Source organism: Lagenorhynchus albirostris, chromosome 3 (genome assembly GCF_949774975.1).
Source record: "Lagenorhynchus albirostris chromosome 3, mLagAlb1.1, whole genome shotgun sequence".
Lineage (NCBI taxonomy): Eukaryota > Metazoa > Chordata > Mammalia > Artiodactyla > Delphinidae > Lagenorhynchus > Lagenorhynchus albirostris.
The window spans coordinates 144,255,268-144,273,032 of NC_083097.1; the positions used below are offsets into that span (position 1 = coordinate 144,255,268).

Consider the following 17,765-nt stretch of genomic DNA (forward strand, 5'->3'; position numbering starts at 1 on the left):
CAGCATCTAAGGGAGTGGCAGAGCAGAGAGAAGCCCCTGTATCTGAAGGGGCTGGCCCCTGTATCCATCTCCTTCCTCCCCATTCCATCTTCACCTTCCCCCATCCTCCCTAAAAAACGTGTAGTTTCTCAGAAGGAACCCTGCTCTCTTTCCTGTCCTCTTCTCCTCCCCATGATCTGGCTAACTGTTCACATTTTAGGGAGCAGCTTGGTTGTCACTTCCTCCAGGAAGCCTTCGTTGATTAGCTTTGGCAGTGGGTGCTGAGAGCAGCGAGCCTCACCAGTTGGCCTGGGGGTGGGTGCCTGAGCACAGGGGGCAGGTGGGAGGTGCAGGTGTTTGGGGTGGGAGGGGGTGGGGCTTTACCTCCAAGGTAGAGGGGGCTGTTGATGCCCACTGTTGGCTGCTTCTGGAGCTTCCCCAGGCTTTTGGGGGCTCCTTTGTCCACCACCAGGTTCAGGGTCTGGTTTAGCATCACCAGCTCCACACTGTGAAACTGCCCGTCATTCACGGTCTCCACGCTGGGCAGGAGAGAAATGGGAGAGACAGAGGATTTGCTGAGTGCCTTCCACAGCCTGCACTGGGCTGTGAACTTGACTAGTATTCCTTGCATTTTGTTTTGTTTTTTATTTGGAAATAATTTCAAACAACATAAGATACTGTGGGTTCAGTTCCAGACCACCTGATGAAGCAAGTCACATGAATTTTCTGGTTTCCCAGTGCACACAAAAGTTATGTTTATACTACTACAGTGTACTCTATTAAGGGTGCAATAGCATTTTGTCTAAAAAACAATTTACATACCTTAAATTAAAAATACATTATTGGTAAAAAAAAATGCTGACTGTCACCTGAGCCTTCAGGGAGGCATACTCTTTCTGCAATAATAACATCAAAGATCACAGATCACCATAATACTGTAAAAGGTTGAAATATTATGAGAATTATCAAAACATGACACACAGACATGAAGTGAGCAAATGCTGTTGGAAAAATGGCACCAACAGACTTGACACAGAGTTGCCACAAACCTTCAGTTTGTAAATAATACAGTATCTGTGAAGCACAATATAGCAAAGTGCAGTAAAACGAAGTATGCCTCTAAGGGTATGGAATCAGCTGTCAGAAACCTCCCAACAAACAGAAGTCTAGGACTGGATGGGTTCACTGGTGAATTATAACAATCCTTCTCAAACTCTTACAAAAAATAGGAAGGAACACTTCCAAACTCGTTTTACAAGGTCAGCATCATCTTGATACGAAAACCAGACAAGAATGCCACAAGAAAATTACAGACCAATATCTCTGATGAACGTAGATGCAAAAATTCTTAATAAAATATTAGCAAACCTAATTCAATAGTACATTCAAAAGGTTATATACCATGATTAAGTGGGGTGTATTCCAGGGATGCAAGAGTGGCTCAAAATCACAAATTCAAATCAGTGTGATACACCAAATTAACAAAATGAAGGATCAAAATCATGTGATCATCTCAATAAATGCAGAAAAAGCATTTGACAAAATTCAACATCCATTTATGATGAAAACTCTTAACAATATAGGTATAGAACAAACTCAACCAAATAAAGGCCATATATAACAAGCCCACAGCTAACATTATATTCAGTGGTGAAAACTGAAAGCTTTTCTTTCAAAATCAGAAACAAGACAAGGATGCCCACTCTTGCCATTTATATTAACAAAGTATTGGAAGTCCCAGCCTGAGCAATTAGGAAAGAAGAAAAAAAAGGCATACACATTGGAAAGTAAGAAGTAGAACTGTCACTATTTGCAGATGACATGATGTTATATATAGAAAAACCTAAACTTTCCACTAAAAAACTGTTGGAACTAACAAATTCAGTAAAGTTGCTAGACACAAAATTAATATATAAAAATCAGTTGCATTACCCCTCTTACACCAATGGACAGATGATCCAGCCAGAAAATCAATAAGGAAACACAGGCAGAAGAATTAATAAGTGAGCTGGAGGACAGAATGGGGGAAATAACTGCCAAGGAGCAGAATAAAGAAAAAAGAATGAAAAGAATTGAAGACAATCTCAGAGACCTCTGGGACAACACTAAATGCACCAACATTTGAATTATAGGGGTCCCGGAAGAAGAGAAAAAAAAAGGGACTGAGAAAATATTTGAAGAGATTATAGTGGAAAACTTCTCCAACATGGGAAAGGAAATAGTCACCTAAGTCCAAGAAGCACAGAGAGTCCCATACAGGATAAACCCTAGGAAAAACACACCAAGACACACATTAATCAAACTAACAAAAATTAAATTCAAAGAAAAAATATTAAAAGCAGCAAGGGAAAAACAAGAAATAACATACAAAGGAATCCCCATAAGGTTATCAGCTGATTTTTCAGCAGAAACTCTGCAGGCCAGAAGGCAGTGGCAGGATATACTTAAAGTGATGAAAGAGAAAAACCTACAACCAAGATTACGCTACCCAGCCAGGATCGCATTCAGATTTGATGAAAAAATCAAAAGCTTTTCAGACAAGCAAAAGCTAAAAGAATTCACCACCAAACCAGCTTTACAACAAATGCTAAAGAAACTCCTCTAGGCAGGAAACACAAGAGAAGAAAAAGACCCACAAAAACAAACCCCACACAATTAAGAAAATGGTAATAGCAACATACGTATCAATAACCTTGAATGTGAATGGATTAAATGCCCTAACCTAAAGACACAGACTGGCTGAATGGATACAAAAACAAGACCCATGTATATGCTGTCTATGAGAGACCCACTTCAGACCTAGGGACACACACAGATTGAAAGTGAAGGGATGGAAAAAGATATTCCATGCAAATGGAAATCAAAAGAAACCTGGAGTAGCAATACTTGTATCAGATAAAATAGACTTTAAAATAAAGACTCTTATAAGAGATAATGAAGGATGCTACACAATGATCAAAGGATCAATCCAAGAAGAAATAACAATAATAAGTGTTTATGCACCCAACATAGGAGCACCTCAATATATGAGGCAAATGCTAAGAGCTATAAAAGGGGAAATCAACAGAAACACAATTATAGTGGGGGACGTTAACACCTCACACCAATGGACAGATCATCCAGACAGAAAATTAATAAGGAAACACAAGCTTTAAGTGACACAACAGACCACATAGATTTAATTGATATTTATAGAACGTTCCACCCAAAAGTGGCAGAATACACTTTCTTCTCAAGTGCACACAGAACATTCTCCAGGATAGATCACATCTTGGGTCACAAATCAAGCCTCGAAAAATTTAAGAAAATTGAAATTGTTTCAAGCATCTTTTCTGACCACAATGCTAGGAGATTGGAAATCAATTACAGGAAAAAAACTGTGGAAAACACAAATACATGGAGGCTAAACAGTGCACTACTAAATAACCAAGAGATCACTGAAGAAATCAAAGAAGGAATAAAAAAATACATAGAAACAAATGACAATGAAAACATGATGACCCAAAACCTATGGCACTCAGCAAAAGCAGTTCTAAGAGGGACGTTTATAGCAATTCAGTCTCACCTCAAGAAACAAGAAACATCTCAAACAATCTAAGCCTACACTTAAAACAACTAGAGAAAGAAGAACAAAGAAAACCCAGAGTGAGTAGAAGGAAAGAAATCATAAGGATCACAGCAGAAATAAATGAAATAGAAACAAAGAAAACAACAGGAAAGATCAATAAAACTAAAAGCTGGTTGTATGAGAAGATAAAGAAAATTGATAAACCCTTAGCCAGACTCATCAAGAAAAAAAGGGAGAGGATGCAAATCAATAAAACTAGATATGAAAAAGGAGAAATCACAACTGACACTGCAGAAATACAAAGGATTATAAGAGACTACAAACAACTATATGCCAATATAATGGACAACCACAAAGAAATGGACAAATTCTTGGAAAGGTACAATTTTCCAAGACAGAACCAGGAAGAATTAGAAAATATAAACAGACCTATCACAAGTAATGAAATTGAAACCATAATTAAAAATCTTCCAACAAACAAATGTCTCGGGCCAGATGGCTTCACAGGCAAATTCTATCAAACATTTAGAGAAGAGCTAACACTGATGCTTCTCAAACTCTTCCAAAAAATTGCAGAAGGTGAAACACTCCCAAATTCATTCTATGAAGCCACCATCACCATGATACCAAAGCCAGAAAAAGATATCACCAAAAAAGAAAATTATAGACCAATATCACTAATGAACAGAGATGCAAAAATCCTTAACAAAATACTAGCAAACAGAATCCAACAACACATTAAAAGGATCATACACCACGATCAAGTGGGATTTATCCCAGGGATGCAAGGATTCTTCAATATACGCAAATCAATCAATGTGATACACAATATTAACAAATTGAAGAAGAAAAACCATATGATCATCTCAATAGATGCAGAAAAAGCTTTTGACAAGATTCAACACCCATTTATGATTAAAAAAAAAACCCTCCAGAAAGTGGGCATAGAACCTACTCAACATAATAAAGGTCATATATGACAAACCCACAGCAAGCATCATACTCAATGGTGAAAAACTGAAAGCATTTTCCTCTAAGATCAGGAACCAGACAAGGATGTCCACTCTCACCACTCTTATTCAACATAGTGTTGGAAGTCCTAGCCATGGCAATCAGAGAAGAAAAAGAAATAAAAGGAATACAATTGGAAAAGAAGTAAAACTCTCACTGTTTGCAGATGACATGATACAATACATAGAGAATCCTAAAGATGCCACCAGAAAACTACTAGAACTAATCAATGAATTTGGTAAGGTTGCAGGATACAAAATTAATGCACAGAAATCTCTGGCATTCCTATACACCAACAACGAAAAGTCAGAAAGAGAAATTAAGGAAACACTCCGATATACCATTGCAACAAAAAGAATAAAATACCTAAGAATAAACCTGCCTAAGGAGGTGAAAGACTTGTACTCAGAAAATTATAAAATACTAATGAAAGAAATCAAAGATGACATAAACAGATGGAGAAATATACCATGTTCTTGGATTGGAAGAAGCAGTACTGTGAAAATGACTCTACTACTCAAAGCAATCTACAGATTCAATGCAATCCCTATCAAACTACCAATGGCACTCTTCACAGAATTAGAACAAAAAATTTTACAATTCGTATGGAAACACAACAGATCCCGAATAGCCAAAGCAATCTTGAGAAAGAAAAACAGAGTTGGAGGAATCAGGCTCCCCGACTTCAAACTATATACCACAAAGCTACAGTAATCAAGACAGTGTGGTACTGGCACAAAAACAGAAATATAGATCAATGGAACAGGATAGAAAGCCCAGAGATAAACCCACATACATATGGTCACCTAATTTATGACAAAGGAGGCAAGAACATACAATGGAGAAAAGACAGCCTCTTCTGTAAGTGGTGCTGGGAAAACTGGACAGCTACATGTAAAAGAATGAAACTAGAACACTCCCTAAAATCATACGCAAAAATAAACTCAAAATGGATTAAAGACCTAAATGTAAGACCAGACACTATAAAACTCTTAGAGGAAAACATAGGAAGAATACACTTTGACATAAACCACAGCAAGATTTTTTTGACCCACCTTCTAGAGTAACGGAAATAAAAACAACAACAAAAAAAGTGACTTAATTAAACTTAAAAGCTTTTGCACAGCAAAGGAAGCCATAAGCAAGACAAAAAGACAACCCTCAGAATGGGAGAAAATATTTGCAAATGAAACAACAGGAAAAGGATTAATCTCCAAAATATACAAAAAAGTCATGGAGCTCAATTTCAAAAAACAAACAATCCAGTTAAAAAATGGGCAGAAGACCTAAAGAGACATTTCACCAAGGAAGACATACAGATGGCCAAGAGGCACATGAATAGATGTTCAACATCACTAGTTATTAGAGAAATGCAAATCAAAACTACAGTGAAGTATCACCTCACGCTGGTCAGAATGGCCATTTTCAAAAAAATCTATAAATAACAAATTCTGGAAAGGGTGTGGTGAAAAGGGCACAGTCCCGCACTGTTGGTGGGAATATAAATTGATACGACCACTATGGAATACAATACAGAGGTTCCTTAAAAAACTAAAAATAGAACTACTAAATGACCCAGTAATCCCACTGCTGGGCATATACCCTGAGAAAACCATAATTCAAAAAGTCATGTACCACAATGTTCATTGCAGCACTGTTGACAATTGTCAGGACATGGAGCCAACCTAAATGTCCATTGACAGATGAATGGATAAAGAAGATGTGGCACATATATATGATGGAATATTACTGAGCCTTAAGAAGTTACGAAATTGAGTTATTTGTAGTGAGGTGGATGGACCCAGAGTCTGTCATACAGAGTGAAGTAAGTCAGAAAGAGAAAAATACTGTATGCTAATGCATATATATGGAATCTAAAAAAAAAAAAATACTGTATGGTAATGCATATATATGGAATTTAAAAAAAAAAAACAAGTACTGATGAACCTAGTTGCAGGGCAGGAATAAAGATGTAGACATAGAGAATGGACTTGAGGAAATGGGTGGGAGGAGGAAGTGAGAGAAGCATTGACATATATATACTACCGAATGTAAAATAGTTAGTGGGAAGCAGCAGCACAGCACCGGGAGATCAGCTCAGTGCTTTGCGATGACCTAGAGGGGTGAGAGGGAGACTCAAGAGGGAGGGGATACGGGTACATATGTGTGCATATGGCTGTTTCACTTTGGTGTACAACAGAAACTAACACAGTATTGTGAAGCAATTATACTCCAATAAAGACCTATTAAAAAAAAAAGAATGGATCACTGAAGAAATCAAAAAATACCTAGAGACAACAGAAAAGAAAAGCACTATGATCCCAAACCTATGGAATGCAACAAACCTATGGAATGCAGTTCTAAGAGGGAAGTTTATAGCGATACAGGTTTACCTCAGAAAACAAGAAATATCTCAAACAACCTAACCTTACACCTAAAGCAACTAGAGAAAGAACAAACAAAACCAAAGTTAGTAGAAGGAAAGAAATCATAAAGATTAGAGGAGAAATAAATGAAACAGACAATAAGAATAGAAAAGATCAATGAAACTAAAAGCTGGTTCTTTGAAAAGAAAAACAAAATTGATAAACCTTCAGCAAAACTCATCAAGTAAAAAAGGGAGAGGGCCCAAATCAATAAACTCAGAAATGGGGGCTTCCCAGGTGGCGCAGTGGTTAAGAATCCGCATGCCAGGCTTCCCTGGTGGCGCAGTGGTTAAGAATCCACCTGCCAATACAAGGGACATGGGTTCGAGTCCTGACCCAGGAAGAGCCCACATGCTGTGGAGCAACTAAGCCTGTGCACCACAACTACTGAGCCTGAGCTCTACAGCCCGCAAGCCACAACTACTGAGCCCATGTGCCACAACTACTGAGCCCACGTGCCACAACTACTGAAGCCCACGTACCTAGAGCCTGTGCTCCGCAACAAGAGAAGCTACTGCAATGAGAAGCCCGTGCACCGCAACGAAGAGTAGCCCCCCGCTTGCCACAATTAGAGAAAGCCCATACACAACAACAAAGACCCAATGCAGCCAAAAATAAATAAATTAAAAAAAAAAAAGAATCCACCGGCCAATGAATGGGATATGGGTTCGAGCCCTGGTCCAGGAAGATCCCACATGCCACGGAGCAACTAAGCCCATGCGCCACAACTACTGAGCCTGCCTGCCACAACTATTGAAGCCTGTGCGCCTAGAGCCTGTGCTCTGCAACAGTAGAAGACACTGCAGTGAGAAGCCCACGTGCTGCAACGAAGAGTGGCTCCTGCTCACCACAACTAGAGAAAGCTCATGCGCAGCAACGAAGACCCAACGCAGCCAAAAATAAATAAATTTATATTTAAAAAAATCAAAAATGAAAAAGAAGTTACAACTGACATGACAAAAATACAAAGCACCGTAAGAGATTACTGCAGGCAACTATATGCCAATAAAATGGACAACCTGGAACAAATGTAGAAATTCTTAGAAAGGTACAATCTCCCAAGATTGAACCTGGAAGATATAGAAAATATGAACAGACCAATTACAAGTACTGAAATTGAATCTGTGATTAAAAAACCCCCAACAAACAAAAGCCCAAGTCGAGACGGTTTCACAGGCAAATCCTACAAAACATTTAGAGAAGAGTTAACACCTATCTTTCTGAAACTATTCCAAAATATTGCAGAGGAAAGAACACTTCCAACCTCATTCTATGAGGCCACCATCACCCTGATACCAAAACGAGACAAATATACCACAAAAAAAGAAAATTACAAACCAATATCACTGATGAACACAGATGCAAAAATCCTCAACAAAATACTAGCAAACTGAATCCAACAATACACTGAAAGTATCATACACCATGATACATGTGGGATAAATCCCACCATGATCAAGTGGCATTTATCCCAGGGGTGCAAGGAGTTTTCAGTATCTGCAAATCGATCAGTGTGATACACCACATAAACAAACTGAAGAATAAAAACCATATGATCATCTCAGAAGATACAGAGAAAGCTTCTGAAAAAATTTAAAACCTATTTATGATAAAAGCTCTCTAGAAAGTGGGCATAGAGGGAACCTATAGGGGCCTCAACATAATAAACACCATACGTGACAAACCCACAGCTAACATCAGACTCAATGGTGAAAGGCTGAAAGCATTTCTTCTAAGATCAGGAACAAGACAAGGATGTCCACTCTCACCACTTTTTCTCTTCTATTTCTTTTTTTTTTTTTTGGCCACATAGCATGACATGCAGGATCTTAGTTCCCTGACCAGGGATTGAACCCACGTCCCCTGCAGTGGAAGTGTGGCGTGCTAACCACTGGATCTCCAGGGAAGTCCCTTTCACCAATTTTATTCAACATAGATAGCCACAGCAATCAGAGAAGAAAAAGAAAAGGGACCCAAATTGGAAAAGAAGTAAAACTGTCACTGTTTGCAGATGACATGATACTATACATAGAAAACCCTAAAGACGCTACCAGAAATCTACTAGAGCTCATCAGTGAATTCAGTAAAGTTGCAGGATACAAAATTAATACACAGAAGTCTGTGGCATTTCTATACACTAACAGCAAAAGATCATAGAGAGAAATTAAGGGAACAATCCCATTTACCATCACATTAAAAAGAATAAAATACCTAGGAATAGGGCTTCCCTCGTGGTGCAGTCGTTGAGAGTCCACCTGCCGATGCAGCGGACACGGGTTCGTGCCCCGGTCCAGGAAGATCCCACATGCCGCGGAGCGGCTGGGCCCGTAAGCCATGGCTGCTGAGCCTGCACATCCGGAGCCTGTGCTCCGTAACGGGAGAGGCCACAACAGTGAGAGGCCCGCATATCGCAATTTCTGCCCACCAGAAAAACAAGATCCAGCCTCATCCACCAGAACACAGGCACTAGTCCCCTCCACCAGGAAGCCTACACAACTCACTGAACCAACCTTAGCCACTGGGGACAGACACCAAAAACAACGGGAACTACGAACCTGCAGCCTGCAAAAAGGAGACCCCAAACACAGTAAGATAAGCAAAATGAAAAGACAGAAAAACACACAGCAGATGAAGGAGCAAGATAAAAACCCACCAGACCTAACAAATGAAGAGGAAGTGGGCAGTCCATCTGAAAAAGAGTTCAGAATAATGATAGTAAAGATGATCCAAAATCTTGGAAATAGAATGGACAAAATGCAAGAAACATTTAACAAGGACCTAGAAGAACTAAACATGAAACAAACAACGATGAACAACACAATAAATGAAATTAAAAATAGTCTAGATGGGATCAATAGCAGAATAACTGAGGCAGAAGAACGGATAAGTGACCTGGAAGATAAAATAGGGGAAATAACTACTGCAGAGCAGAATAAAGAAAAAAGAATGAAAAGAACTGAGGACAGTCTCAGAGACCTCTGGGACAACATTAAATGCACTAACATTCGAATTATACGGGTTCCAGAAGAAGAAGAGAAAAAGAAAGGGACTGAGAAAATATTTGAAGAGATTATAGCTGAAAACTTCCCCAATATGGGAAAGGAAATAGTTAATCAAGTCCAGGAAGCACAGAGAGTCCCATACAGGATAAATCCAAGGAGAAATACGCCAAGACACATATTAATCAAACTCTCAAAAATTAAATACAAAGAAAACATATTAAAAGCAGTAAGGTAAAAACAACAAATAACACACAAGGGTCCCCATAAGGTTAACGGCTGATCTTTCAGCAGAAACTCTGCAAACCAGAAGGGACTGGCAGGACATATTTAAAGTGATGAAGGAGAAAAACCTGCAACCAAGATTACTCTACCCAGCAAGGATCTCATGCAGATTTGATGGAGAAATTAAAACCTTTACAGACAAGCAAAAGATGAGAGAGTTCAGCACCACCAAACCAGCCTTACAACAACTGCTAAAGGAACTTCTCTAGGCAAGAAACACAAGAGAAGGAAAAGATCTACAATAACGAACCCAAAACAATTAAGAAAATGGGAATAGGAACATACATATCAATACTTACCTTAAATGTAAATGGACTAAATGCTCCCACCAAAAGACACAGATTGGCTGAATGGATACAAAAAGAAGACCCATATATCTGCTGTCTACAAGAGACCCCCTTCAGACCTAGGGACACATATATATTGAAAGTAAGGGGATGGAAAAAGATATTCCATGGAAATGGAAACCAAAAGAAAGCTGGAGTAGCAATTCTCATATCAGACAAAATAGACTTTAAAATAAAGACTATTAGAAGAGACAAAGAAGGATACTACATAATGATCAAGGGATCGATCCAAGAAGAAGATATAACAAGTGTAAATATTTATGCACCTAACATAGGAGCACCTCAATACATAAGGCAAATACTAACAGCCATAAAAGGGGAAATCGACAGTAACACATTCATAGTAGGGGACTTTAACACCCCACTTTCACCCATGGACAGATCATCCAAAATGAAAATAAATAAGGGAACACAAGCTTTAAATGATACATTACACAAGATGGACTTAATTGATATTTATAGGACATTTCATCCAAAAACAACAGAATACACATTTTTCTCAAGTGCTCATGGAACATTCTCCAGGATAGATCATATCTTGGGTCACAAATCAAGCCTTGGTAAATTTAAGAACATTGAAATTGTTTCAAGTATCTTTTCTGACCACAACGCTATAAGACTAGATATCAATTACAGGAAAAGAATCTGTAAAAAATACAAACACATGGAGGCTAAAAAATACACTACTTAATAACGAAGTGATCACTGAAGAAATCAAAGAGGAAATCAAAAAATACCTAGAAACAAATGATAGTGGAGACACGACGACCCAAAACCTATGGGATGCAGCAAAAGCAGTTCTAAGAGGGAAGTTTATAACAATACAATCCTACCTTAAGAAACAGGAAACATCTCGAATAAACAACCTAACTTTGCACCTAAAGCAATTAGAGAAAGAAGAACAAAAAACCCCCCAAAGTTAGCAGAAGGAAAGAAATCATAAAGATCACATCAGAAAGAAATGAAAAAGAAATGAAGGAAACGATAGCAAAGATCAATAAAACTAAAAGCTGGTTCTTTGAGAAGATAAACAAAATTGATAAACCATTAGCCAGACTCATAAAGAAAAAAAGAGAGAAGACTCAAATCAATAGAATTAGAAATGAAAAAGAAGCAACAACTGACACTGCAGAAATACAAAAGATCATGAGAGATTACTACAAGCAACTCTATGCCAATAAAATGGACAACCTGGAAGAAATGGACAAATTCTTAGAAATGCACAACCTGCCAAGACTGAATCAGGAAGAAACAGAAAATATGAACAGACCAATCACAAGCACTGAAATTGAAACTGTGATTAAAAATCTTCCAACAAACAAAAGCCCAGGACCAGATGGCTTCACAGGTGAATTCTATCAAACATTTAGAGAAGAGCTAACACCTATCCTTCTCAAACTCTTCCAAAATATAGCAGAGGGAGGAACACTCCCAAACTCATTCTAGGAGGCCACCATCACCTTGATACCAAAACCAGATCAAGGATGTCACAAAGAAAGAAAACTACAGGCCAATATCACTGATGAACACAGATGCAAAAATCCTCAACAAAATACTAGCAGACAGAATCCAACAGCACATTAAAAGGATCATACACCATGATCAAGTGGGGTTTATTCCAGGAATGCAAGGATTCTTCAATATACGCAAAACAATCAATGTGATACACCATATTAACAAATTGAAGGAGAAAAACTATATGATCATCTCAATAGATGCAGAGAAAGCTTTTGACAAAATTCAACACCCAGTTATGATAAAAATCCTGCAGAAAGTAGGCATAGAGGGAACTTTCCTCAACGTAATAAAGGCCATATATGACAAACCCACAGCCAACATCCTCCTCAATGGTGAAAAACTGAAAGCATTTCCACTAAGATCAGGAAGAAGACAAGGTTGCCCACTCTCACCACTATTATTCAACATAGTTTTGGAAGTTTTAGCTACAGCAATCAGAGAAGAAAAGGAAATAAAAGGAACCCAAATCAGAAAAGAAGAAGTAAAGCTGTCACTGTTTGCAGATGACATGATACTATACATAAAGAATCCTAGGGCTTCCCGTGGCGCAGTGGTTGAGAGTCCACCTGCTGATGCAGGGGACGTGGGTTCGTGCCCTGGTCTGGGAAGATCCCACGTGCCGTGGAGCGGCTAGGCCCGTGAGCCATGGCCGCTGAGCCTGCGCGTCCAGAGCCTGTTCTGCGCAACGGGAGAGGCCACAACAGTGAGAGGCCCACGTACTGGGGAAAAAAAAAAAAAAAAAGAATCCTAAAGATGCTACCAGAAAACTACTAGAGCTAATCAATGAATTTGGTAAAGTAGCAGTATACAAAATTAATGCACAGAAATCTCTGGCATTCCTATACACTAATGATGAAAAATCTGAACGTGAAATCAAGAAAACACTCCCATTTACCACTGCAACAAAAAGAATAAAATATCTAGGAATAAACCTACCTAAGGAGACAAAAGACCTGTATGCAGAAAATTATAAGACATTGATGAAAGAAATTAAAGATGATACAAATACATGGAGAGATATACTATGTTCTTGGATTGGAAGAATCAACACTGTGAAAATGACTATACTACCCAAAGCAATCTACAGATTCAATGCAATCCCTATCAACCTACCACTGGCATTTTTCACAGAACTAGAACAAAAAATTTCACAATTTGTATGGAAACACAAAAGACCCTGAATAGCCAAAGCAATCTTGAGAACGAAAAACGGAGCTGGAGGAATCAGGCTCCCTGACTTCAGACTATACTACAAAGCTACAGTAATCAAGACAGCATGGTACTGGCACAAAAACAGAAAGACAGATCAATGGAACAGGATAGAAAGCCCAGAGATAAACCCACGCACATATGGAAACCTTATCTTTGATAAAGGTGGCAGGGATGTACAGTGGAGAAAGGACAGTCTCTTCAATAAGTGGTGCTGGGAAAACTGGACAGGTACATGTAAAAGTATGAGATTAGATCACTCCCTAACACCATACACAAAAATAAGCTCAAAATGGATTAAAGACCTAAATGTAAGGCCAGGAACTATCAAACTCTTAGAGGAAAACATAGGCAGAACACTCTATGATATAAACCACAGCAAGATCCTTTTTGACCCACCTCCTAGAGAAATGGAAATAAAAACAAAAATAAGCAAATGGGACCTAATGAAATTTCAAAGCTTTTGTACAGCAAAGGAAACCATAAACAAGACCAAAAGACAACCCTCAGAATGGGAGAACATATTTGCAAATGAAGCAACTGACAAAGGATTTATTTCCAAAATTTACAAGCAGCTCATGCAGCTCAATAACAAAAAAACAAACAACCCAATCCAAAAATGGGCAGAAGACCTAAATAGACATTTCTCCAAAGAAGATATACAGACTGCCAACAAACACATGAAAGAATGCTCAACATCATTAATCATTAGAGAAATGCAAATCAAAACTACAATGAGATATCATCTCACACCAGTCAGAATGGCCATTATCAAAAAATCTAGAAACTATAAATGCTGGAGAGGGTGTGGAGAAAAGGGAACACTCTTGCACTGCTGGTGGGAATGTGAATTGGTACAGCCATTATGAAGAACAGTATGTAGGTTCCTTGAAAAAGTACAAATAGAACTACCATATGACCCAGCAATCCCACTACTGGGCATATACCCTGAGAAAACCATAATTCAAAAAGAGTCATGTACCAAAATGTTCATTGCAGCTCTATCTACAATAGCCCGGAGACGGAAACAACCTAAGTGCCCATCATCGGATGAATGGATAAAGAAGATGTGGCGCATATATACAATGGAATACTACTCAGCCATAAAAAGGAACGAAATTGAGCTATTTGTAATGAGGTGGATAGACCTAGAGTCTGTCATACAGAGTGAAGTAAGTCAGAAAGAGAAAGACAAATACCGTATGCTAACACGTATATATGGAATTTATGAAAAAAAATGTCATGAAGAACCTAGGGGTAAGACAGGAATAAAGACACAGACCTACTAGAGAATGGACTTGAGGATATGGGGAGGGGGAAGGGCAAGCTGTGACAAAGCGCGAGAGTGGCATGGACATATATACACTACCAAACGTAAAATAGATAGCTAGTGGGAAGCAGCGGCATAGCACAGGGAGATCAGCTCGGTGCTTTGTGACCGCCTGGAGGGGTGGGATAGGGAGGGTGGGAGGGAGGGAGATGCAAGAGGGAAGAGATATGGGAACATATGTATATGTGTAACTGATTCACTTTGTTATAAAGCAGAAACTAACACACCATTGTAAAGCAATTATACTCCAATAAAGATGTAAATAAATAAATAAATAAATAAATTACACCAGCTGGATCAAGAAAAAAAAGAAAACCTAGGAATAAACCTACCTACGGAGACAGAAGACCTGTACTCCAAAAACTATAAGATGCTGATTGAAGAAATCAAAGATGACACAAACAGATGGAGAGATATACCATGTTCTTGGATTGGAAGAATCAAGTTTGTGAAAATGAATATACTAACCAAAGCAATCTGCAGATTCAGTGCATTCTCTATCAAATTAAATGGTATTTTTCATAGAAGTAGAACAAAAAATTTAAAAATTTGTATGGAAACACAAAAGCTCCTGAATAGCAAAACAACCTTAAGAAAGAAAAATGGAACTGGAGCCATCAGGCTCCCTGACTTCAGACTATACTACAGAGCTACAGTCATCAAAACAGTATTCTACCAGCATAAAGACAGACTTATAGATCAGTGGAACATGATAGAAAGCTCAGAGATAAACCCACATACCTTTGGTCAATTCATCTACAAGAAAGGAGACAAGAACATACAGTGGAGAAAAGACAGTCTCTTAAGTAAGTGGTGCTGGGAAAACTGGAGCCACTTGTAAAAAAATGAAATTAGAACATTCTCTAGCACTATACCGAAAAATAAACTCAAGATGGATTGAAGACTGAAGTGTAAGACTGGATACTATAAAACTCCTAGACGAAAACATAGGCAGAGCACTCTGACATAAATAGCAGCAATATCTTTTTGGAGCAGTCTCCTAGGGTAATGAAAATAAAACCAAAATTAAACAAATGAGACCTAATTAAACTTAAAAGCTTTTGCTCAGCAAAGGAAACCATAAACAAAATAAAAAGAAAACCCACAGAATGGGAGAAAATATTTGCATATGATGGAACTCACAAGGGATTAATCTCAAAAATACACGAACAGCTCATACAGTTCAATATCAAAAATACAAATAACCCAACCAAAAAATGGGCAGAAGATCTAAATAGACATTTCTCCAAAGAAGACATACAGATGGCCAAAAGGCACATGAAAAGATTCTCAACGTTGCTAATTATTAGAGAAGTGCAAATCAAAACTATGATGAAGTATCACCTCACACCAGTCAGAATGGCCATCATCGAAAAGTTCACAAATAATAAATGCTGGAGAGGGTGTGGAGAAAAGGGAACCCTTCTATACTGTTGGTGGGTATGTAACTTGGTACAGCCACTATGGAGAACAGTTTGGAGGTTCCTTCAAAAACTAAAAATAGGACTGCCGTATGATCCTGCAATCCCACTCCTGGGTATATATCCAGAGAAAACCATAACTCAAAAAGATACATGTTCACTGCAGCCCTAGTGTTCATTGCAGTGCTATTCACAATAGCCAAGACATGGAAGCAAGCTAAATGTCCATCAGTAGATGAATGGATAAAGATGTGGTACATATATACAATGGAATACTACTCAGCCATAAAAAAGAATGAAATAATCCCAATTGCAGCAACATGGATGGACCTAGAAATTATCACTGTAAGTGAAGTACGTCAGACGGGGAAAGAAAAATATCATATGCTATCATTTATATGTGGAATCTAAAAAAAATGACATAAATGAACTTATTTACAAAACAGAAACAGACTCACAGGCATACAAAACAAACTTATGGTTACCAAAGGGGAAAGGTGCAGGGGAGGGATAAGTTAGGAATTTGGGAGTAATATATACACACTACTATATATAAAATAGATAAACAACAAGGATCTATTGTATAGCACATGGAACGATACTTAATATTTTATAATAACCTATCTGGGAAAAGAATCTGAAAAAGAATATATATATATATATATATATATATATATATATATATATATATACACACACACACACACAGACACACACATAACTGAATCACTTTGCTGTACACCGGAAACTAACACAACACTGTAAATCAACAATACTTCAATTAAAAAAAGCAAAAAAAAATCAGTTGCATTTCTGTACACTAATAGTGAACTATCAGAAAGAGAAATTAAGAAAACAATCTCATTTACAATCACATCAAAAAGAATAAAATACCTATAAAAAATTAACTGAGGAGGTATAAAACCTGTACAATTAAAACGGTTAAGACATTGATGAAAGAAAGTGAAGGAGACAAAAATAAATGGAAAGATGTTCAGTGCTCATGGACTGGAAGAATCAGTAGTGTTAAAATGTTCATACTACCCAAAGCAGTCTACAAATTAAGTGCAATCTCTATCAAAAGTGCAGTGGCATTTTTCACAGGAATAGAACAATCCTAAAATTTGTATGAAACCATAAAAGACTCTGAATAGCCAAAGCAATCTTGAGAAAGAAAAAGCTGGAGGAATCACTCTCCCTGATTTTAAACTATATATATTACAAAACTATAGTAATCAAAATAGTGTGATACTGGCATAAAAACTGACACATAGGTCAATGGAACTGAATAGAGTCCAGAAATAAACTCATGCATATGTGGTCAATTAATTTACAACAAAGTACCCAAGAATATAAAAAGCAGAAAGGACAGTCTCTTCAACAAATGGTGCTGAGAAAAGTGGGCAGCCACATACAAAAGTACGAAACGGTACCACTATCTTACACCATCTACAAAAATTAACTGAAAATGGATTAAGGACTTGAACATAAGACCTGAAACCATAAAACTCCTAGAAGAAAACACAGGTGGTACGCTCCTTGACATTGTCTTGGTGATGATTTTTTGGATTTGACACCAAAAAGCACAAGAAACAAAATAAGTGGGACTACACCCCACTGAAAACCTTCTGGGCAGCAAAGGAAATCATCAACAAAATGAAAAGGCAACCTA

General features: G+C 37.9%; 1 protein-coding gene across 1 annotated transcript in view; it reads right to left on the reverse strand.

Moving 5' to 3' along the window:
* The window catches only part of SLIT3 (slit guidance ligand 3), a 610,847-nt gene that overhangs the window by 4,591 nt on the left and 588,491 nt on the right, over positions 1 to 17,765 (reverse strand). Inside the window, exon 33 of the mRNA XM_060144178.1 lies at positions 364 to 518. Within this exon, the coding sequence (XP_060000161.1) occupies positions 364 to 518 (155 nt within the window). The remainder of the gene's footprint in view (positions 1 to 363; positions 519 to 17,765) is intronic.